General features: G+C 37.9%; 4 protein-coding genes across 4 annotated transcripts; 1 reads left to right on the top strand and 3 right to left on the bottom strand.

The window, feature by feature from the left end:
- The first annotated feature begins 154 nt into the window (after positions 1-154).
- On the top strand, positions 155-3,410 carry LOC103511410 (protein AAR2 homolog). Its single transcript, XM_008476134.3, has 5 exons — positions 155-404; positions 540-778; positions 1,382-1,617; positions 1,764-1,977; positions 2,275-3,410. Exons 2-5 carry the CDS (start codon positions 582-584, stop codon positions 2,798-2,800), a joined length of 1,173 nt encoding a protein of 390 aa, XP_008474356.1. The 5' UTR covers positions 155-404; positions 540-581; the 3' UTR covers positions 2,801-3,410.
- On the bottom strand, positions 2,924-3,994 carry LOC103511411 (NADH dehydrogenase [ubiquinone] 1 alpha subcomplex subunit 8). Its single transcript, XM_008476135.3, has one exon. The coding sequence runs from the start codon at positions 3,896-3,898 to the stop codon at positions 3,365-3,367; it is 534 nt and encodes a 177-aa protein (XP_008474357.1). The 5' UTR covers positions 3,899-3,994; the 3' UTR covers positions 2,924-3,364.
- A 1,289-nt stretch (positions 3,995-5,283) lies between these two features.
- Positions 5,284-22,948, bottom strand: LOC103511423 (diacylglycerol kinase epsilon; the record flags this gene model as incomplete). Its single annotated transcript, XM_026825190.1, has 12 exons — positions 5,284-5,304; positions 5,869-6,023; positions 11,703-11,880; positions 14,270-14,365; positions 14,619-14,690; positions 15,248-15,402; positions 16,605-16,785; positions 18,803-18,883; positions 20,843-20,941; positions 22,134-22,354; positions 22,605-22,661; positions 22,843-22,948. Coding segments are annotated over 12 exons (1,422 nt in total), but the record flags the coding sequence as incomplete, so codon positions are not given.
- Positions 14,100-15,398, bottom strand: LOC103511412 (diacylglycerol kinase epsilon). The gene is made up of 2 exons (XM_008476137.3): positions 15,248-15,398; positions 14,100-14,365 (listed from the first exon to the last, which is right to left on the bottom strand). The coding sequence occupies exons 1-2, from the start codon at positions 15,386-15,388 to the stop codon at positions 14,231-14,233; spliced, it is 276 nt and encodes a 91-aa protein (XP_008474359.1). The 5' UTR covers positions 15,389-15,398; the 3' UTR covers positions 14,100-14,230.
- Positions 22,949-24,790: the final 1,842 nt, after the last annotated feature.

The raw sequence follows: 24,790 nt of genomic DNA, 5'->3' as shown, positions 1-24,790 counted from the left end.
AAAATTGATTTATTGTACATATGTGAAGATAGTATTTGCTTACATGCCTCAAAAATCTTTTTGGTGCGCATCCATGGCTATGTTCTCATGCGCAGTCAAAAATCTATGGCGGCCACGGCGCGAAACTTTCAAAATTAAAAAAAAAAAAAAAAACGGGTTACGGGCAGGTATGTAAAAAAGAGCTTTTTTTTAGCTAATTAGCTTTGAAGTTAGAAGTTTTAACCTGACCACCTGACCTGGCTAGTCCCTTACTGCCTTCATGTTCTTTTCTGTTTCTATGGCCTCTACCATACAAAACTGATCCAAAAGTCAAAGATTGAACAGCTCAAAGTTCTCAATCCTACTAGAGACAAGCATAATGTTCAAGAAATTAGCACTGCATATTGAGATTTCAAAGTAGTTAGGTGAGTACTGAGTATGTGAGTCCCTTGTTCCCTTATTAGGTCTCACCCATCTTGGTTCATGGATGACTTTTCTATAGAAAACTACAGATGTTTGTTTGGGTGGAAGAGCTCACCAAGATTTTTTTTTTTTTACAGAGCATTTATGTATACAGAAGAGAAACACCCAATAACTCAGTCATGATTGCAGCAACATCCAATGGGCTTGAAATGAGTCCTGAATTGGCCAAAAAACTTTTCCATGAAGGTGCCATACTTCTGGTTCTCAACATTCCATCCAGTACCGAGTTTGGCATTGATATGAAGAGCTGGACAACAGGACACAAGTTCAAAGGAATCAAAATGATACCTCCTGGCTATCATTATGTTTACTACAAGTATGTTAATATCATTTACATTATAAAAAATGCATTAGGTAGCACCATCCTTGTAAGTAAGCAGTAGATCTTAGGTTTGATTCATGTCCAGGGCAAATTATATTGTACAGTCCACGTCAACTGGGAAGTCCATTGGAAGCGCATGGAGGGGAACCACAACTTCTCAACTGTAAGTTGGACAGTTCTAAAAGTTTCACCATTCGATTCGGCGTGAAAAATCTCATGGGATCAACTATTCACATGCTTACTTGTTAATCAACAAGCTATTGACAAGTGCGCACCCAAAGGTCATCGGACTTCCCAGTTGAAGTGGACTGTAAACATTAAGGTTCTTTTGGTCCTATCCCTCCTTCTCTTCAATTTTGGGAGGATAGGTAAAACCTTAATTTTGCATTGTTACAGGTTCCTCTATCAAACTTTTTTTAGGTTTGCTTTGTAAGGGTTCATGGCTCAATAAGCTTGAATACTGCTGCTCTACCCATCACTAAAATGAATAAATTAAATATTTCCACCCCCTAGCATAATGTTTCATTGCAGTAGGTACTCAATGTACCTTTAACAAGAAGTTGATTATTCTAGCTTTATCATTTATTTTGATTTTAGTGCTGTGAATTCACATGGTGATGTTGCTCCTAGAATTGGCTTCTTTCACAAATTCCAACCTCAAGAAGTTGTTGTTAAAATTTGGAACAGTGATAAAGAAGAGTTGGAGGATAAAGTTGTTACAGATGAAGAACTGCAAAGGATCAAAAATGATCAGCAAAATCTAGACTCTTATCTTGGGGCATATCCTTACGATGTCTTGGAATTGTGGACAAAACTGACAACTCATATAAGTAGTGAGTACCTATTATTGAAAAATTTCAGCTGGAATATTGTGTAAGATTTTTGAGAGGAAGGAAGGTACTGTATATTTAATTAAACTGAAGAAACAACTGTACTATGCTAAACCTGTACTAAAACCATTTTTCTTTTGATTTTTTAGACCATGTTGTGAGTAAACTTTCACCTGATTCAGGGATCATAAGGTCAGCATTAGAACTGGTTGCAGAAAGTTCACCTGCCAGCAGCACAGATGAGAATCAATACTTGAAGAGAAAATTGAGAAGAAAATGGAAATGGGGCCGCCCTCAAAATGAAGAGGAAAAAGAGGAATCTCTTTTGCCACAGATGGTACCAACTCCAGGCACACAAATAAAGTAAGGCTCATAGATTTTATTTGTAATAGAGAATCCAAATTATCATTAAAATTATGTAGATATGTAGTAAATTATCTATTTATAGGGACACTAGAAAGGAAATCACACTTACCTCAGTCACTCTCTCTGTGTGTCAAATTTCTAAAAGTCCTTATTTATTTTTATCATTAAAATTATGTAGATATGTAGTAAATTATCTATTTATAGGGACACTAGAAAGGAAATCACACTTACCTCAGTCACTCTCTCTCTGTGTGTGTCAAATTTCTAAAAGTCCTTATTTATTTCATTTTACAGCTATTCTCAACCAAAAGAAATCTACCCTCCAAACAGTACACCTTCAGAAATTACTCAGCACTTTATGGACAAAACCTATGCATTTGAACAAATCATTCAGCTATATCCAACACCACAAGATGTTCTTGGAGAGTTCCAATTTTCATTTCTCTGTTTTATTTTAGGCTTAAATTACGAGTCGTTTTTACAGTGGAAAAATCTTCTCGAATTGTTTTGTTCTTGTGAAGTGGCCTTAGAGAAATATATTGATCTTTATGTAGACTTCATTAGGTGTCTACAAGTACACCTATGTGAATGTAGTGATATTGAGGATAACTTTCTCATGTGTGACAATGCAGAAGACAATTTGATCTATAAACATGTGACATATTTGTTTAAAACAATATACACAAGTAGTGTTGTGAATGATGACCTTGTGAACAGTATTGCAATGTTACAAGACCAGTTGAGACGAGTGTTTAATTGGAGCTTTCAATATGAACAAGAAGAGGATGATGAAGACCTGCCTGTTATTGTTGATGATTGAGAATGTTTCTCATAAAAAAAAAAATAATAATAATAATTATAATAATAATAAAAAAAAATACCCTCTTGTAATATTGTCTTTACATACAGAGTTCTAAAAATGACAGTGAACACAAAAAATGGATTTAACAATCATTCATGTTCCAGCAAATATATTGAAAAAAAACCATTTTCTATAAATTGAATGTTGTTGTTATCTAATGCTTGAGATTGACTATTATGTCATTTTTCTCGAAATTGAATACCTAGTATTCTTACTTTTAATGATACCTACTTAGGCATGAATTCTCATCCCCATTAATTTTCTTTCCCTCTTCTCTGAGAAGAAATACTTTCATTTTTCCATTCCAAACATATTATGTAAATCTAGAAAAGTACCTAGTTTAACTTGGCCACTGGAATTATTGATTTGGGGAAAATAAATTTTATCCTAAAATAATAAAAGAACAATTGAAAGAGGTGGCTAAAAAACTTCTACCCCATTACTAGCACAGATATTTCTCTAGAAGGTGTCTAATCCAAAGTAACACTCATGACAGCTCTCAACAATATTGAAATCCAAAATTTACACAGTGAACGCACCATGGTTACGACCACCATATTTAGCTGGGGTTCTTGGTTCATTATCATCCAATTTCTTAGGTACTCCAGAGAATACAAGTGGATCACTTGGCTTTGGCTTGGGTCGGTTTGAATCATGCACAAATGGTCTTAAGAAATAGTTGTATACAGGTCTGTCAATTCCCAGCTTATCATTCATACATTTATCAAACACAGCTTGTGTGTTGCGGCATGGGGTAAGGTCAAAATTGGTGCTACTCTTGTCGACACAATTAGCATAGACCTGGAATTCATCAAAGCAACTTTCCTTGACCTTTCGGAAAAAGGATAGAGCACAACTTGTCACAGCTTTACCTTCTGTAATACATTTCCTTGGGTCATTCAGCTCTTGCCGACACAAGACAAACTCATTGTTCTCGAGTTCACAAGTTTTGCCGAAGTGAAATGCTCCTGCTTTCAATGCAGCTGAGCTTAGAGGTACCTCTTCTTGTTCTAGCTCCTCGTATGTTGGAAGGGAAAAATTATGAGTTAATACCATGGTGATAATTAGGAAAATCACAGAAAAAAAGAAACTCTGAACTGAACTCTCCAAAAAACCAAAAATCAAGATCACTCTTCAAAAAAAATTAAAATCCAGCACAGCTGATAAGAAATGTAAACAAACACTAGCGCTCCCTATAGTACAAAAGTTGAAACTTTTTTATAAATAAAAATTACCCGGGAAATATTTGAAATTTTTATTGAGAAATCTGTCAAATCTGTGATAAAATAAACTGATAAGTGACCTGCAGCCTGCAGGTGTTCAGAAATCATAAAGGACGACAGAATAGGAGGATACAGGATTGTCTGCTACGTTACAAGAACGAAGGCAAAGTGTTAAAGCTCAAAGTACTAAGCATGATTTGTAGAATTGTAGATCAAATCTAACAGAAAAATGGTAAGCCCATGTTGAATTGTATTTGCATGTTTCCCAATCCCACTATAGTGGAAGGCCACAAATCGGTCAAGTATAGTTGAAACATACAAAGCAGTTATAAGTATATTTATTTTAACGGTAATTATGCAGAAGTCATGCCCGTGGAAAAGAAAAGCTCCTTTTTGTATTTAACCTAACCCTATAATAACACTAATTACTGCTCTAATTGTGAAAACTCCTTCTTACGTTTAACCCAACCCTATAATAACACTGGTTAATGTTCATTTGTGCCAGTTCCTTTGGTAGCAATATTCCACGGACGTGACTTCTTCACAAGTACCATTTTTACAAATAAAAAATGGAATCAAGGTTTCCCTCTGAGAGATGAGCTCTAAGAATGCATGTGGCATTACCCCTCTAAAAAGCTGGCCACTTGCAGCATTCCATGGTTGAAATATTCTTACCTGTGAATAAATGGGAGAAGGTATTCACATTTGGGTATTTGCATGTTTCCCAATCCCACTATAGTGGAAGGCCACAAATCGGTCAAGTATAGTTGAAACATACAAAGCAGTTATAAGTATACTTATTTTAACGGTAATTATAATTATGCAGAAGTCATGCCGTGGAAAAGAAAAGCTCCTTTTTGTATTTAACCTAACCTTATAATAACACTAATCACTGCTCTAATTGTGAAAACTCCTTCTTGCGTTTAACCTAACCCTATAATAACACTGGTCAATGCTCATTTGTGCCAGGAGTAGGTATTCCCATTTTCTATTTGATTCATTGTCTTTGTAAATCACAGACTAATCCTTTTCTAACAATTGACATTTTCTTATTTTCAGATATTTATTTTGGGCACCAGGTGACAGAAAAATAATTCACCACAAATTGCTCTCTATCATCTAATTAAAAAGTCGCTCAAACATGGCAGAGAGGTTCTTTATAAAATCTAGATCAAAATTTTACTCGGGCTCAAGGTCGACAAAGCTACAGTTCTTCCGCTATTCGGCCTCGAAATTGCGCTATTCAGGGCACAGATTTTAAAAATAGCTCAAAAGAGAACACGCTCCTCAAGACTCCAGTTTTCGGCAAAAGTCGTTCAAACTTGGCAGGGAGGTTCTTTATAAAATGTAGATCAAAAGATTCCTCGGGCCCAAGGTCGAAAAATGTACGGTTCGGCTGCTATTCAGCACAAAAGTTTTGAAAAAAACTAGAAAACGTCCCCTTTTCCTAGGACTTTAGTTTTTGCCAAAAGTCGTTCAAACTTGGCAGAGAGGTTCTTTATAAAATGTAGATCAAAAATCTCCTCTGGCTCAAAGTCCAAAAATGTACGGTTCGGCCGCTATTCAGCACAGAAGTTTTGAAAAAACTCGAAAACGATCCGTTTTCCCAGGATTTTAGAATCTCACGGATAGAATAGACAATAAAATATACCTTGTTTATCCTGCCAGAATGAGACTGAAAAGTCCCTTTACTCCCACAGTCTAAACAAGGTCTTATATATTTCATAGGTAAAGTTTACAGATAAGTTTATAAACCTTGCAAGGATACGGAAAGTAAAGTAAGTAACAGAACCCAAATCTTACCTTAACTTGTGACACCTGTCCCAATTTCAAAGGTTCAGACAAGCCAACCTGTAGCCTCGCAATGTGGAATGAAGAATACAGAGCCATCACTTCTATTTTGGAATCGTCTATATTCTGATCTTGTTCTAGTGAATCCCCCATGCCGTCTTCACTATCTGTAAACAACGTTGAAAAATCTGGTATGAAACATCACACGACTTTCCTTATCCTATTAAATATCTCTAAACGATTAGTCAGTACAACTGAAATCCACAAAATAATCACACAATAGAATAGAATAGAATATACCTTGTTTATCCTGCTCGAATGAGACTAAAAAGTCCCTTTACCCCAGCAGTCTAAACAAGGTCTCGTGTATTTTATGGGTTTAACATTGTACAATCCTTGTTCTGTAAGTCATCCTTCTTAGTTTGAAGTCTGCCGCTAAGTCACGGGTTCGATTCCCACCCGGAGCGAACTTTAAAATAGATGAGGTTCGTTCTCGGAACGGCTGGCTTTCTCCTATCCTGTCCACCTTCTCTCTTCGATTTCGAGAAGCTAAGACCTGTATAGAATACATTTTCCTTCATCAAACCTTGAGGCCAAATAGCAACTTCGAATCTTGTTCCGACGGGGGTCGACGTTTTTCGTCAGCCTCTCAATCAGCCCTAACTAGGGTGATTGCTTTGGACTGACATTTGATTGGCTACAGTGGATGCCCTTCGCACTCAACCTATGCTATTTTTACGAGTGGGTGCCTAACCTAACCTTATAATAACACTAATCACTGCTCTAATTGTGAAAACTCCTTCTTGCGTTTAACCTAACCCTATAATAACACTGGTCAATGCTCATTTGTGCCAGGAGTAGGTATTCCCATTTTCTATTTGATTCATTGTCTTTGTAAATCACAGACTAATCCTTTTCTAACAATTGACATTTTCTTATTTTCAGATATTTATTTTGGGCACCAGGTGACGGAAAAATAATTCACCACAAATTGCTCTCCATCATTTTAAAATTCAAAGGTACAATGACATCTAAAATCATCAGAAATAAGAACATGCTCTATTTAACAAGAAACTGTGATGCTATCATGGTTTGGCACAAATGTACAAAAAATTTCAGCTTGTATTCTAGGTACCCTACCTTTTTGAATTTAACAAAAATTGAATTTCCAAACAAGAAAACTAGCCTCCTAAATATAAAGTACAATCATTTGTTGAGTGTCACAGACAGAAAGAGTTACTCTGACCAAGCTGCTACAGATCCAGTGCAAGTCTTCAGCAAGTATGGGACTGACATGCAATTTGAGACCATCAGGAAATTTATTGAAGAAGAAACAAATGTGCCCACTCCAGAAAAATGGAAGGAATTGAGAAGCCTTGTTCTCTCTATTCAAGGTACCTATGCAATTGAAAAACTTTATCAGTAAACTCCTCCCCCCCCTGAACTGCAAATTCACTTTGGCTAAATTTGCAAAAAAAAAAAAATCAATCAATCCAAAAATTCATCCATTAGTCCATTACCTACCTATTTTGAAATCAGTTTCTCCTCATCTTTCTTTCAGGAGGTAAATTGAAAGTAAGCAATGTTGATGGCATAATATTGGCAAACTGTGTTCCAAATCTTGGCTTCACCAAATCCTTCATCAAGTTCTTAAACCATGAATACAAAAAAGTCACTCCCCTCCAAATGAGTCATTTGTTCCGCAGCTTTTATCTGAACAAACAAATGTGCACTCCAGATGACAAGGCATTTATTAAGAAAACGTTTTCACAAATTGTGAAGCAGGAAAGTGTGTCACACAGTATGAAAGCAGTTGAAGGATTTGTGGCAGGTAAGATTATTCCATATGGGGGGCAGGGACTTAGGGACTTTAATTAGTAGTATGAAAGCAGTTGAAGGATTTGTGGCAGGTAAGATTATTCCATATGGGGGGCAGGGACTTAGGGACTTTAATTAGTAAAAAAAAAAACAATAACTATTTTGATGTGCTCAGAAATTACTTAATTTGAAATAAATTTGTTTTCAAATTTATACCTTCAGCCATTGGTCCGTGTGTGTATCTGTGTGTCTGTCTGTCTGTAAACAAAATATCTCGAGAATGGTAAGAGCTAGCAACTTGAAATTTGGTATGTAGCTGTCAAATGTGACAAGGATGTGACTTTGTTTTCAAATTTATACCAAATCACATAAAAGGAAATTTTTTCAATAAATTTTGGGGCTGATTGGTCTTTTGGGACTCAGTAAGGCATATCCCTTCTGAGTTCTACAGTTTTAAAGAACCACTTGAGTAAAAGAAAAGTAAGAAATAAACTGTAAATGAATAGGTAAAAGGCAGAGTGGACCAAGTTCAAAAATCAACTTTCTGAGTTATTTATATCATTGGAAAGAGTGTGAAAAGATCTATTTTTTATATTAGTAATGAACTTCACTTTAGTGTTGTATTGAAATGAGATCAAAAACAAAATGGCTATCTCTATTTAAACTTTGACTGGTCCTTTGACTCTGTTTATCTCAAAACCCTTTTTTTGGACTAGGTCTGCTCTGCCTCTTAGCCATTCAAATAACTCTGTTATTCTCATACTGCTCCACAGGTATCAGCATAACTGATAACTGGAAAGACGGTCTCCTCATGATGAAAGAAAAACTTATCTCACAGAATATAACTATCTACTTTCCTTTGATTGAAGCTGCCATCGTAACTGGAAAGACGGTCTCCTCATGATGAAAGAAAAACTTATCTCACAGAATATAACTGTCTACTTTCCTTTGATTGAAGCTGCCATCAACAATGATGATATGAAGTTTGCTTTCGAGCATTTGGACAAATGTTTGAAAATGAGTAAGTGAGGCAAATGGCTCAATTATGTTTTGTTCATCTGGTAAATGGGACTTGACTTTTTCTACAAGGGACTGTGGTATTTTTCAATTTTATATGATGAGTTTTGGACCTTCAAGGTCTGTCAAACCAGATGAGTAGTAAGTTTTTTTTTTTTTTCTTGGGACAGCCCTTTCCTAAAGTGATATGCCTTCTCAGCTTTTGTGCTGGAAATGCTGGAATTTCAACCACCTTGCAGCACCTCTTTTGTCCTCACCAGGGTCAATGAACTCTGAAGTTGTGGTTATCCAAGGGTAACTGGAAAGACGGTCTCCTCATGATGAAAGAAAAACTTATCTCACAGAATATAACTGTCTACTTTCCTTTGATTGAAGCTGCCATCGACAATGATGATATGAAGTTTGCTTTCGAGTATTTGGACAAATGTTTGAAAATGAGTAAGTGAGGCAAATGGCTCAATTATGTTTTGTTCATCTGGTAAATGGGACTTGACTTTTTCTACAAGGGACTGTGGTATTTTTCAATTTTATATGATGAGTTTTGGACCTTCAAGGTCTGTCAAACCAGATGAGTAGTAAGTTTTTTTTTTTTTTCTTGGGACAGCCCTTTCCTAAAGTGATATGCCTTCTCAGCTTTTGTGCTGGAAATGCTGGAATTTCAACCACCTTGCAGCACCTCTTTTGTCCTCACCAGGGTCAATGAACTCTGAAGTTGTGGTTATCCAAGGGTAGGCTATGCTAGGCTTGAAATATAAAAGGAAAAATATCGAAGTATAATAAAATAAAATAATAATAATCGATTCTTTTCCCAAGCCTAGTCTAGCTTAATAACCAATTCACCACCACCTGATATCTTTATGCTTTGTTTAATATTTCCTGATATAAAAGGAAAAATATCGAAGTATAATAAAATAAAATAATAATAATCGATTCTTTTTCCAAGCCTAGTCTAGTCTAGCTTAATGTACAACCAATTCACCACCACCTGATATCTTTATGCTTTGTTTAATATTTCCTGATAATATAAAAGGAAAAATATCGAAGTATAATAAAATAAAATAATAATAATCGATTCTTTTTCCAAGCCTAGTCTAGTCTAGCTTAATGTACCACCTGATATCTTTATGCTTTGTTTAATATTTCCTGATAAAGTCAGCTCCCATGGCGTAGTGGTCACTGCGCTCGCCTTGCACGCGGGAGACCCGGGTTCGATTCCCGGCGGGGTCAAGAAATTTGTATCATGCAAATAATTGATTCCATGACTGGCTTGCGGGGCCCACTCAGCCTCGTGAGAAGAGTAGCTATGACATATAAATGCGCATAGCGACCGGTGCCAGCATGGTAGGTAAACATTGGATTTTAGGATTATTGAGTAAACATAAATCCTACAATGCTGCAGTGAGCACCAAAGTTGTGACCTAGTAACACAAAGAAACTGCATTTACATTACATTACAGTTACATATTTCCTGATAAGATTACATGGTAAGCTTAGATAAACTGGGAACTTAGGCCATTTCCCCATAAGATCCCATGGTAAGATCAGATATGTAAGTGGGAATTCAGGTCTACTAACGATCGCGTTCGATTTTTCTCCCCAGCAAATTCAATCCCCGATTCCATCTACAGTTATTGGATACAGCAAATCAAAACGCGCAGCAAGCTGGATGAATTCCTGCAATATTTAAGGGACAATGATATTGTGATATCAAAACCCGTAGCTGATCTTGTGGTCAACCAATGTCACAGGTAAAACTTCGGATGTGTGTGTGTGTGTGTGTGTGTTTTTTTTTCCTACATTTCTATTTTCCTTATCCTATAGAAGGGAAAGTAATGTAATAATTTTAACAGAACGGTGACAACAGAAATCCGATCTACATGAAGAACAAGTGCTGGGTTCGATTCCCGGCTGGGGCGGAAATTTTCTGTCCCAACGTTCCAACACGGGATAGGCAGGCATGGATGAAAAAGAATATGCCTTGAAGCTTGAAGTAATGTAATGTAATAGCGGTTCCAAAAAATAGGTACTTGACTTATGTCCTTTACTTTACTCCCTTGGTGGACGCCCAAAATGTACACCAAGTAGAAAAAGTAAAAACTTACTTTTTCGTCCAACAAGAAAAATGTTTTTCAGGTACAATCTATACAAGGTGTCTCACACAAGCGTGCACGTCAAATCGCATCAATGCTTCCATAGAAATCCGATCTACATGAAGAACAAGTGCTGGGTTCGATTCCCGGCTGGGGCGGAAATTTTCTGTCCAAACGTTCCAACACGGGATAAGCAGGCATGGATGAAAACTAATATGCCTTGAAGTAATGTAATGTAATAGCGGTTCCAAAAAGTAGGTACTTGACTTATGTCCTTTACTCCCTTGGTGGACGTCCAAAATGTACACCAAGTAGAAAAAGTAAAAACTTACTTTTTCGTCCAATAAGAAAAAATGTTTTTCAGGTACTATCTATACAAGGTGTCCCACACAAGCGTGCACGTCAAATCGCATCAATGCTTCCACAAGAATATGCCTTGAAGTAATGTAATGTAATAGCGGTTCCAAAAAATAGGTACTTGACTTATGTCCTTTACTTTACTCCCTTGGTGGACGCCCAAAATGTACACCAAGTAGAAAAAGTAAAAACTTACTTTTTCGTCCAACAAGAAAAATGTTTTTCAGGTACAATCTATACAAGGTGTCTCACACAAGCGTGCACGTCAAATCGCATCAATGCTTCCATTGTGGATTCACCCTTGATCCGCTCACGTTAGATCCCGCCGATTTCGACCAACTGAAGGCGGCCTTTCTAGATCGTGCCCTAGTTGGAGGGGACATATTTGAGAAGACCACCCCGCAAGAGTTTGACAAGTTCCTGGCCTTTCTGAATCGGAATTTCGAGTTGGTATACTCCCTGTTTAAATGCCCCCAGCCAGGCTGAGCTGGTCTGCTTCCTGTTTAAAGTTCCCCAGCCAGACTTCTTGGTTCACTAACTGGGGAGTAAAAAAAAAACACGTACCTCGGCCCAGTTTCCACAGGTCCACACCAGACGCCCAGGACGGTATGTTGAGAACCACCACCGACTCTATGGGAGGCAAGTCTACCCTCTCTCCATCCAGGTAGAGCTCAATACGCTGGTCTAGATCTCGACAACCTCTCTCCATAGCCTGCTGAGTGCCGAATGTCAAGTAGAGAAACTGAGGAGAATAGAATGGAGTATTTACTTAATAAAATTGGGTCTTTTCTACTAACTTAGCCTTAAACCACAGGGGAAAGAGCTTATTATTATTTATTTTGAGATGCTATGCACTGCCTATAAGTAGTCAGAGTATGACATTCAACCCTCGAACAAGCCTTTGTGGTTATGTACCGGGTTAAGCTTGCTAGGAGTCCTAGCCTAGGACTGTGAAAAGAGAGAGAAATAAAAAATACAGACTACACCAGTTCTTGATGGATCACTGGAGTTAAGCAACGTTGCGCCTGGTTTATATCGGGATGGGTGAAGTTAATGTGAGGAGACGAGTAGCTTGTCATCGAATGGAGAATAAAACCCCTGTTACTAAAAACCCTATCAGTTTTACAAGAGTGATGCTTGACCTATAGAAGTTCATAGGGAGGATGGGGCCAGGAGTGGACCAATTGGGGAGAGCGAGAATGAACCACTCAGTAAGAAGTCCTCTGAGAATGAACCAATTAGAGAGAGCGAATCAAGTGGGAATCGACCAATGGGAAAAGACCAAAAGTCTGCTGAAAATGGACCAATGAGAAGAGAGAAGTCCTCTGGAAATGAACCAATCAGATCGTGGCATGTCCCGTACAAGGATGACAGTCTTGAGTTGACGTTTCAAAATGTGTACAATCCAAAGGCGACGTGGTTGTGTCTACAGGAAAACAAGACAACATGAGCCAGCCTAGTTAGCTTGGAGGTTAGCGTGCCTGCCTTGTAAGCGCTAGGCCGCGATTTCCGCCTGTGCGTCCTCACAATGGTTGACTGCGGTTCAGAACAAGCCACCGTACAAGGATGACAGTCTTGAGTTGACGTTTCAAAATGTGTACAATCCAAAGGCGACGTGGTTGTGTTTACAGGAAAACAAGACAACATGAGCCAGCATAGTCAGCTTGGAGGGTAGCGTGCCTGCCTTGTAAGCGCTAGGTCGCGATTTCCGCCTGTGCGTCCTCACAATGGTTGACTGCGGTTCAGAACAAGCCGATTAAACATGGCTAGAGACCACCACCCCGGTGTATGAAAAATCCATTCGGCTACAGCCGAAACCGCTATAATAATAAAGTTCGTTCTCGGAACGGCTGGCTTTCTCATACCCCGTCCTCCTCTCTTCGATTGCGTAATGATAAAACCTCCGTTACAGTTCCCTTTATCAAACCTAAACTATTATCTCGTCAAATAAAGATAGCTCCCTAACCAGTGAATCCATAATCATAAATAAAGTGAATTATGGAAATAGAAAATCATTGTTTTAAAATGTTAAATAAATCTTTGCTTAAATGTATTTGTAAAGAAAACAATAACCTTAGATTAATTTGAAGCAAGCACTTATTATAGGTAGGTATTTAGTAAAAAAAAAAAAGTAAACAAAATCAAAATGCAATCGAAATAAAAATTAATGATGTCCGTGGTAAATTTCTTCCATGGCCCCAGGGTTTCAACCGAAAATGGAACGAACAAGTAGTCTTCAACAATCTGCTTGTACTTGAAAATCATGATCATAAATAAAGTGAATCATAGAAATAGAAAATCATTGTTTTAAAATGTTAAATAAATCTTTGCTTAAATGTATTTGTAAATAAAACAATAACCTTAGATTAATTTGAAGCAAGCACTTATTATAGGTATTTAGTAAAAAAAAAAAAAGTAAACAAAATCAAAATGCAATCGAAATAAAAATGAAATGTGAGAAATAAAAATTAAAACAAAACGGTGAATAAAATAAAAAATATGTAAACTAAAAATTCGAAACGAAAACCCCAAAAAGTAAGTAAAAAGCATGAATGAGATGAGAAATACATATACGGTGGGTACTTGAAATCTTTGGTACTTTCCATGTGATTCGGAGACAGAAACTATGAAGAAACACAATGTGTACAGTATAAAGGCTTTGAAATACGGTAGGTAATACGTAAACGATTCAAAGGAACTTCAAAATTGGGTTTAAAATACCAAATGACATAACATAAGCCGTATTTTATTATGTGACTTTTTTTATAACGCCGAACCAGTGAGATTCCGCTTTGTGGAGCAAGTGTGGACGTCCAAAGCGGAATCTCATTGGTTCAGCCAAGTTGACTGTAAAATAAGGGTAATAGAAAGTAAAAAGTCACATAATAAATTACAGCTATAAGATGTACGTAAAAAAATGTGTGGACGTCCAAAGCGGAATCTCATTGGTTCAGCCAAGTTGACTGTAAAATAAGGGTAATAGAAAGTAAAAAGTCACATAATAAATAACAGCTATAAGATGTACGTAAAAATCTATTGTGGACCTAGAGGAGTGGTTTTCTTACTTACTTTAGGCGTAGGTTGCGTTGAAATCAAGTTTCTTCGGTGTCTGATGGACTTAACATTAGGACGTTAGCTTTATCAACATGGCTAAGGGTGATCATAGCCGGCGGCTGCAACCAGGGTTCACCATCAATCTGCATCGGAGTCTTGTGAAGCAGCTTTATCTGGAGAAGAAAACAAAAGGAAAATATTGATTGAAAATTTGAAAGCTAAGAAAAAAAATAGGGTTAGGTTAAATACAAAAAGGAGCTTTTCTTTTCCACACATGTGACTTCTGCATAATTACCAGGGAGTGAAAGAACTTTTACCTTTGGTCCATAGATGTTTCATTTTTGTATGCTTGGGATGCACAATTGAGATCTGTTTGCATTGTATGCTGGTGTTGGCAGTCGGAATACATTTCAAGTCAGCACATACTCCGCAGCAGTCACAGTAATACTCATTCAAGTTATTCATGAGTAGCATTTCACATACTGCACATTGGCAAACCTGAAATATTTGACAATAAAATATTAGCCAGCTGAGTTGGCTTGGAGGGTAGTGGGCCTGCCTTTTAAGCACTAGGTTTTGCAGTTGATTCCCAACAGGGGTGAATTTAATCCCAAACAGATAAGGATCATTCTTGGAAAGGCAGGCTTCCTGCTATCTTTTCCCCCTTTTTATAATTAAAAAGTCGCTCAAACATGGCAGAGAGGTTCTTTATAAAATCTAGATCAAAATTTTACTCGGGCTCAAGGTCGACAAAGCTACGGTTCGTCCGCTATTCGGCCTCGAAATTGCGCTATTCAGGGTATAGGTTTTAAAAATAGCTCAAAAGAGAACACGCTCCTCAAGACTCGAGTTTTCGGCAAAAGTCGTTCAAACTTGGCAGGGAGGTTCTTTATAAAATGTAGATCAAAAGTTTCCTCAGGCCCAAGGTCGAAAAATGTACGGTTCGGCCGGTATTCAGCACAAAAGTTTTGAAAAAAAACTAGAAAACGATCCCTTTTCCCAGGATTTTAGAATCTCACCGATACGGAAAGTAAAGTAAGTAACCCAAATCTTACCTTAACTTGTGACACCTGTCCCAATTTCAAAGGTTCAGACAAGCCAACCTGTAGCCTCGCAATGTGGAATGAAGAATACAGAGCCATCACTTCTATTTTGGAATCGTCTATCTTCTGATCTTGTTCTAGTGAATCCCCCATTCCGTCTTCACTATCTGTAAACAACGTTGAAAAATCTGGTGTGAAACATCACACGACTTTCCTTATCCTATTAAATATCTCTAAACGTTTAGTCAGTACAACTGAAATCCACAAAATAATCACACTATAAGTCATCCTTGTTAGTTTGAAGTCTGCCGCTAAGTCACGGGTTCGATTCCCACCCGGAGCGAACTTTAAAACAGATGAGGTTCGTTCTCGGAACGGCTGGCTTTCTCCTATCCTGTGCTCCTTCTCTCTTCGATTTCGAGAAAGTAAGACTGTATAGAATATTTCTATTCATCAAACCTTGAGGCCGAATAGCAACTTCGAATCTTGTTCAGACGGGGGTCGACGTTTTTCGTCAGCCTCTCAATCAGCCCTAACTAGGGTGATTGCTTTGGGCTGACATTTGGTTTTGGCTACAAAATTTTTACGAATGGATGCCCTTCGCACTCAACCTATGCTATTTCTTTGGCAAGAGAAATTTCGAGTAAACAACGTTGAAAAATCTGATATGAAACATCACACGACTTTCCTTATCCTATTAAATATCTCTAACCGTTTAGTCAGTACTGAAATCCACAAAATAATCACACTGTAGGTCATCCTTGTTAGTTTGAAGTCTGCCGCTAAGTCACGGGTTCGATTCCCACCCGGAGCGAACTTTAAAACAGATAAGGTTCGTTCTCGGAACGGCTGGCTTTCTCCTATCCTGTCCTCCTTCTCTCTTCGATTTCGAGAAGGTAAGACCTGTATAGAATATTTCCCTTCATCAAACCTTGAGGCCGAATAGCAACTTCGAATCTTGTTCAGACGGGGGTCGACGTTTTTCGTCAGCCTCTCAATCAGCCCTAACTAGGGTGATTGCTTTGGACTGATATTTGATTGGCTACAAAATTTTCACGAGTGGCCCTTCGCACTCAACCCTTGCTATTCCTTTAGCAAGAGAAATTTCGAGCAGTGTTATTATAGGGTTAGGTTAAATACAAAAAGGAGCTTTTCTTTTCCACACATGTGACTTCTGCATAATTACCAGGGAGTGAAAGAGCTTTTACCTTTAGTCCAAAGATGTTTCATTTTTGTATGCTTGGGATGCACAATTGAGATCTGTTTGCATTGTATGCTGGTGTTGGGGTTAGGTTAAATACAAAAAGGAGCTTTTCTTTTCCACACATGTGACTTCTGCATAATTACCAGGGAGTGAAAGAACTTTTACCTTTAGTCCATAGATGTTTCATTTTTGTATGCTTGGGATGCACAATTGAGATCTGTTTGCATTGTATGCTGGTGTTAGCAGTTGGAATACATTTCAAGTCAGCACATACTCCACAGCAGTCACAGTAATACTCATTCAAGTTATTCATGAGTAGCATTTCACATACTGTACATTGGCAAACCTGAAATATTTAAAATTAAATATTAACCAACATACTCCACAGCAGTCACAGTAATACTCATTCAAGTTATTCATGAGTAGCATTTCACATACTGCACATTGGCAAACCTGAAATATTTAAAATTAAATATTAACCAGCTGAGTTGGCTTGGGGGATAGTGGGCCTGCCTTTTAAGCACTAGGTTTTACGGTTGAGTCCCAACAGGGGTGAATTTAATCCCAAACAGATAAGGATCATTCTCGGAAAGGCAGGCTTCCTGCTATCTTTTCCCCGAGATGAGAAATACATATACAGTGGGTACTTGAAATCTTTGGTACTTTCCATGTGATTCGGAGACAGAAACTATGAAGAAACACGAAATTAAAAAGAGGAACATTGGCACACTTTAAGAATATATAAAAGAAAAATGAAAGCAATAGGTATATTATAAGAACTGAAATATCACAACAACCATCAAATATATGAGACCTTGTTTACACTGCTGGGGTAAAGGGACTTTTCGTCCCTATTCGGGCAGGATAAACAAGGTACAGAAGAAACACGAAACTAAAAAGAGGAACATTGGCACACTTTAAGAAAATATAAAAGAAAAATGAAAGCAATAGGTATATTATAAGAACTGAAATATCACAACAACCATCAAATATACGAGACCTTGTTTACACTGCTGGGGTGAAGGGACTTTTCGTCCCTATTCGGGCAGGAAGAAACACGAAACTAAAAAGAGGAACATTGGCACACTTTAAGAAAATATAAAAGAAAAATGAAAGCAATAGGTATATTATAAGAACAGCAATATCACAACAACAAATAACAATCAAATATACGAGACTTTGTTTAGACTGCAGGGGTAAAAGGACTTCTCAGTCCTATTTAGGCAAGATAAACAAGGTATTATATTCTATTCTAATACAGAAAATGGTATTCGCTTACTATACAAATGGACAAAACTTATCACGTATGCGTTCAAAACGGGATATTTTTCAATTTGGTTGAAAATATAAAACAAAATAGGTTAAAAAGGAGGAGAAAAAAAATAATAGGAGTGTAAAATTTTCCGCAAAAGTCTTCAAGGTAGAAAAAGAACTACATCTTTAAAATAGATATAGACAGTAACTCTCAGGACCTACAGTAAACAATTACATGGTAACTTCACTGAAGTGGATCGGACAAAACTTATCACGTATGTGTTCAAAACGGGATATTTTTCAATTTGGTTGAAAATATGAAACAAAATAGGTTAAAAAGGAGGAGAGAAAAAAAATAATAATAAGAGTGTAAAATTTTCCGCAAAAGTCTTCAAGGTAGAAAAAGAACTACATCTTTAAATAGATATAGACAGTAACTCTCAGGACCTACAGTTAACAATTACATGGTAACTTCACTGAAGTGGATTTCACAGAGGTTATAGATACATAATACTCGTAATGTGTACAGTATAAAGGCTTTGAAATACGGTAGGTAATACGTAAACGATTCAAAGGAACTTCAAAATTGGGTTTAAAATACCAAATAACATAACATAAGCCGTATTTTATTATGTGACTTTTTTTATAACGCTGGACAAAACTTATCACGTATGTGTTCAAAACGGGATATTTTTCAATTTGGTTGAAAATATGAAACAAAATAGGTTAAAAAGGAGGAGAAAAAAAATAATAAGAGTGTAAAATTTTTCGCAAAGTCTTCAAGGTAGAAAAAGAACTACATCTTTAAATAGATTGTAGGCAGTAACTCTCAGGACCTACAGTAAACAATTACATGGTAACTTCACTGAAGTGGATCTCACAGAGGTTAAATAGGTACATAATACTCTTTAAAATACGACAATACGTAAACGACCTACAGGAACTTCAAAATTGGTTTAAAATACCAAATAACATAATAATATGTACATAAAAAACCTATTGTGAACCTAGAGGAGCGGTTTTCTTACTTACTTTAGGCGTAGGTTGCGTTGAAATCAAGTTTCTTCGGTGTCTGATGGGCTTAACATTAGAACGTTAGCTTTATCGACATGGCTAAGGGTGATCATAGCCGGCGGCTGCAACCAGGGTTCACCATCAATCTGCATTGGAGTCTTGTGAAGCAGCTTTATCTGGAGAAGAAAACAAAAGGAAAATATAGATTGAAAATTTGAAAGCTAAGAAAAAAAAAGATAATTAAAAAGTCGCTCAAACATGGCAGAGAGGTTCTTTATAAAATCTAGATCAAAACTTTACTCGGACTCAAGGTCGACAAAGGTACGGTTCGTCCGCTATTCAGCACAAAGGTTTTGAAAAAAAAAACTAGAAAACGTCCCCTTTTCTCAGGACATTAGTTTTTGCCTAAAGTCGTTCAAACTTGGCAGGGAGGTTCTTTATAAAATGTAGATCAAAAGTTTCCTCGGGCCCAAGGTCGAGAAATATACGGTTCGGCTACTATTCAGCACAAAAGTTTTGAAAAAACTCGAAAACGATCCCTTTTCCCAGGATTTTAGAATCTCACGGATATGGAAGCTTTACTTTAAATCAAATAAACAGCTTCAAAAAGCTGTTCTAGTGGTGGTGTAGTGGTTAACACGGTGGACTTCTGGGGGTTGTTGGTTCAAATCCAAGTCAAGTCAATTTATTATATCAGGCACTAAAGTTAAATATGTTTAACACAGCTTCTCTATATTTTGTCAGGTTTTTTGGACAAAGATTTTTCGATAGTCACAACTCCCTCTCATTTCAGGTCCCCAATACCAAAGCGAAACCCTGCACAAGGTAATCCAGCACTTTCTCGACCTCAACCAGCGTATCCTCGTCTTAGGCCGCCTCCACATGCTCAAATGGCCCAAAAGCACCGTCCACTTCATAAAACAGCAATGTCAGTTCTTCTTCGTCGACAACCTCTCGCAAGACGACCCCTATATCCTGTACGCCGCTATGTACGGCGGACTTCGGACCCGGTTTATCTCCCGAGACCTGATGAGATCTCATTTGTTCCTCCTAGGAAACCATGAGTTGAGGGATGTATTCCTCAAGTGGCAACAGCTGAATCAGATTATTATCCTGTCCGTGACGAAGCGTGTGAATGTGAAGCAAGCGATGGCGTATCATCAGAGAGTTCATAGGGAGGATGGGGCCAGGAGTGGACCAATTGGGGAGAGCGAGAATGAACCACTCAGTAAGAAGTCCTCTGAGAATGAACCAGTTAGAGAGAGCGAATCAAGTGGGAATCGACCAATGGGGAAAGAGCAAAAGTCTGCTGAAAATGGACCAATGAGAAGAGAGAAGTCCTCTGGAAATGAACCAATCAGATCGTGGCATGTCCCGTACAAGGATGACAGTCTTGAGTTGACGTTTCAAAATGTGTACAATCCAAAGGCGACGTGGTTGTGTTTACAGGAAAACAAGACAAGATGAGCCAACCTAGTCAGCTTGGCGGGTAGCGTGCCTGCCTTGTAAGCGCTAGGTCGCGATTTCCGGCTGTGCGTCCTCACAATGGTTGACTGCGGTTCAGAACAAGCCGATTAAACATGGCTAGAGACCCCGGTGTATGACAGAAAAATCCATTCGGCTACAGGTTATTTGGCTACAGGCGAAACCGCTATAGTAATGAAGTTCGTTCTCGGAACGGCTGGCTTTCTCATACCCCGTCCTCCTCTCTTCGATTGCGTAACGATAAAACCTCCGTTACAGTTCCCTTTATCAAACCTAAACTATTATCTCGTCAAATAAATATAGCTCCCTAACCATAGATAAATATGTATTTAAAACAATCAACTCAATATATAAAACATCTCATCTAAGATCTATCCAAGACGAGGCCAATATTCTCGTCTGCCCAAACGTAGGTGCTACCTGTAACGAATAAGACCTGCTGCTAGCAAATGATGCGGCGATCCAAGTTGCAGAATATTGGAAGAGGAGTATCTGACACGGTCATTGGTCAAAGCGGATACGGAAAGTAAATTAAGTAACAACTTTAAATCCAACTTCACAGGAACTTACATCAAGTTTCATGTTGTGTATCGTGTTCAATATCCAGGCAGCGGTACCGTCTCCCCCTGCGGCTAGTATAAGCGTCTGACCAGACTACAGGTGTCCCTGTCATATAGTTTACCCCAGCCTAGGACGCGGGATAAATCATTGCCTGTGCCCAGTGGTATGATGCCCACACTCGGGGCCGGCTGAAATCAAAATACAAGAACAATTAACGGCGCGAACGACATATTTTAACACATATGTAGGTAGTTAAAGCGACTAAAAAGAGAGAAAAAATACCAATCAATTTTATTAATATACCAGTATTATACCAGCCGCTGTGTGACAATGCAGAAGACAATTTGATCTATAAACATGTGACATATTTGTTTAAAACAATATACACAAGTAGTGTTGTGAATGATGATCTTGTGAACAGCATTGCAATGTTGCAAGACCACTTGAGACGAGTGTTTAATTGGAGCTTTCAATATGAACAAGAAGAGGATGATGAAGACCTACCTGTTATACCAGCCGCGTCGGTAGCGCGTCTGCCTTGTAAGCGCTAGTCGCGGGTTTGATTCCCGCCCGGTCAGACTTTATCCTAAATTTATCCTTTATTTCGGGACGATAAAACCTCAGTAGGTTCCCTCTATAATCCTCCCGCCAGGAGTTCCCTCTAAAAAAAAATTAAAAAGCATAGTTGGCTGAACAGAATGCTCTGTTTGCCTCGCAAGTACACGTCTTCTAACTTTATAACAAATTTATCTAGCTTTGTAAACGTCTATGAACAAAAGTGTCCAAATGTAAGAAGAACATGAAGAAATGGAGACTCAGTGAAGATGATTTGTGCAACTGTGGATCCTACCAGCCGCGTCGGTAGCGCGTCTGCCTTGTAAGCGCTAGTCGCGGGTTTGATTCCCGCCCGGTCAGACTTTATCCTAAATTTATCCATTATTTCGGGACGATAAAACCTCAGTAGGTTCCCTCTATAATCCTCCCGCCAGGAGTTCCCTCTATAAAAAAGTAAAAAGCATAGTTGGCTGAACAGAATGCTCTGTTTGCTTCGCAAGTACACGTCTTCTAACTTTATAACAAATTTATCCAGCTTTGTAAACGTCTATAAACAAAAGTGTCCAAATGTAAGAAGAACATGAAGAAATGGAGACTCAGTGAAGATGATTTGTGCAACTGTGGATCTATCCAAGACGAGGCCAATATTCTCGTCTGCCCAAACGTAGGTGCTACCTGTAACGAATAAGACCTGCTGCTAGCAAATGATGCAGCGATCCAAGTTGCAGAATATTGGAAGAGGAGTATCTGACACGGTCATTGGTCAAAGCGGATACGGAAAGTAAAGTAAGTAACGACTTTAAATCCAACTTCACAGGAACTTACATCAAGTTTCATGTTGTGTATCGTGTTCAATATCCAGGCAGCGGTACCGTCTCCCCCTGCGGCTAGTATAAGCGTCTGACCGCTAGATGGCATAAGAGATACCCACTGGAGAGCCTCCTCGGGGGATTTGTCTGCCAGATCTACCACCTGCAGAGGGTTGAGGAGGCGACGGAATGTGGACAGGATGTGAGACCCATCACCATTGCCTGATTTTCTGTTTCCTGTAAGGAGAGCAAAAATGAGATTGAAAAAAGGAATAAAATTTAAATATATTTGTCACAGGTTCAATAATATTTTTAGGAGTCGACCCAGACAGACATTACCCTGAATGTTTGCTCCATGTTTTCCTATGGAAAAGTTATGATTTCTGAAGGGGTTTTTTACTTGGCCCAAGTAGGTCTTTTTTAAATCAAGTTTTTTTTTTTACACAAAATCACCAAATGCAATATCATGGCTTAAGATTTTTCATACCTAATACAATGAGAGGGGTCCATGGCTCCCATGATGGAGCTCTGACTGTGATCACATGTGACTTTCGGAACCGAACTCCAGCTCTCTTGGTCTCCAGAGTTATGCAGTCGGGTGGAATAATGAACTTCCTGTATGGCCCAAAGTCACACACCTTAGGAAAGAGGAAATGGGTAATTAACAAGATGAATCTAGAAAGGCTTTCAGTTGCACTAAGTCCACAATTTTGACATGATCACATGTGACTTTCGGAACCGAACTCCAGCTCTCTTGGTCTCCAGAGTTATGCAGTCGGGTGGAATAATGAACTTCCTGTATGGTCCAAAGTCACACACCTTAAGGAAAGAGGAAATGGGTAATTAACAAGATGAATCTAGAAAGGCTTTCAGTTGCACTAAGTTAGGAAAAATGAGGACCAACAGAATTTTTCTTTTTCTTCTACAACTTCTAGATCCCGAGATAAATCAATTTAAAAAATACCTGTAAATTGTAAACTTTGATGTCACAGCATATGCTCTCGTAGGCAATGACGTCACATCAAATGTCCCAATCAAAGCTCCCTCGCAGGCAACACATTAATCTGTTTGTGCACATTCATTTCTGCGTAATTCATGTTTGTGCCCATACATTTCTGCACATTTCCTGAAGTCTGACGTCAGAGTTCAGGACTCTGACGGAAAATAAAAATTGAATTTTCGACCTATTACAGTTATAATTTTGGAATTTTGACCTCAGATTTGGATTTTTCCCAACTTTTTACATAGGAATCAACAATTTATTAATAATTTTTACCCATTTGCAACTGCTCCATCAATGATGGGTTAAAAAGAAACAAAAAATCTAGCTAGGACCATGATTGGAGATTAAACCCAGAAGTTGAACTCATGGATCAAGTAATTTGATGGGTTGATTTTAAACTTTTCAGCTTAGCTTAAAGCATTACTCTTAGACCAAATCCAAAGTCAGATTATGGTCTCAACAGGGTGGAATACACTGATTGATTAACATGCTTCATCCTCTTCAATTTTATTTATTTTCAGGTTTGAACCTTGGATAGATAATTTTGTTAATCAGCAAATGAATGCAACACTGACTCAGTCCCATACAAACTTCACAGATATTGGATTCTACGAGTATTATGTGACCCTCTTGTTTGTTTCCATAGTTATGAGATGCTTCTTCAGATTGTGGTCATGGCTTGGATGGGAACTGTTCATTAACAACTAATATTTTGGATCAACAAATCAATTAGTACAATTTTGTGTAAGAAAGACAAAAAATAATAGGAAATGAAAAATTTCCAATGATTTTCACTTTTTCGTCATTTTCAGAAATTTGCAAATTTTCAAAAATTCGCGCTTTAACAAGCTTCATTTTTAAACCGCTGCGAGCGCTCAAAAATTGTTTACAAAAATATTTTTGAGGTTAGAAATTTTTTCAAAAAATAAAAACAAAAATCTTTTGAAAGTTCAACTTCAACTTTTTACAAAACTTTTTTAAAAGAAAGTTCCAATTTTCTTTTATCTTCTGCCTCAATGGTCCTGAAATAATAAGAATGGAAGATATGGAAGTCAGTGAAAATAAAGATCCCAGTCATTTTCAGACAACAACCTCAGTAAGTCAACACTCTTGATGTTACCCTCTCCGCAACCATTAGTACTTGTTTCTTGTCAAAAAAGGGGCAAAAATGTCCAAGTACTTCTTCTTTATGGTCAAATAATGGTTTAGATATAGCTCTTTTTAATTTGGAACCCTAAGGAATCTGTTTATCTCCCATTTGATACAGTTTTTATAGATTGTTGATTTGTGGGTAGAACTTTACATACTAGGGATCCAATTCATTCTATTTATAATAGAAGGGAACATACTAATAATGGTATTCCTTTAAATAATACCTAAAATTCAATAGATGCATAAACTTAATGAGTATTACTTGGTTTAAGTGTTGTCCTAACACTGCCCCCCTATCAGAGGAGAGGCTACGGCAAACTCCTCATAGAATTCAGTAAGTTCTTTTCCAGTGCCTACCTACCTACCTACATAGATAGATGGATAGCAGATAAGGAATTTCAAGTAGGTACGTTAAGCATAACTGCTTGTCACCAATGTCATTGCCTGAGCGATTCAATAAATTTTATGAGCCTTGGGCTCGAGCCACCAATCTTCAGATACACTACACGACTGAGTTT

The sequence above is a fragment of the Diaphorina citri genome, unplaced genomic scaffold (genome assembly GCF_000475195.1).
Source record: "Diaphorina citri unplaced genomic scaffold, Diaci psyllid genome assembly version 1.1 scaffold713, whole genome shotgun sequence".
In the NCBI taxonomy this organism is placed as follows: domain Eukaryota; kingdom Metazoa; phylum Arthropoda; class Insecta; order Hemiptera; family Psyllidae; genus Diaphorina; species Diaphorina citri.
This window is presented reverse-complemented; position numbering and strand designations above follow the sequence as displayed.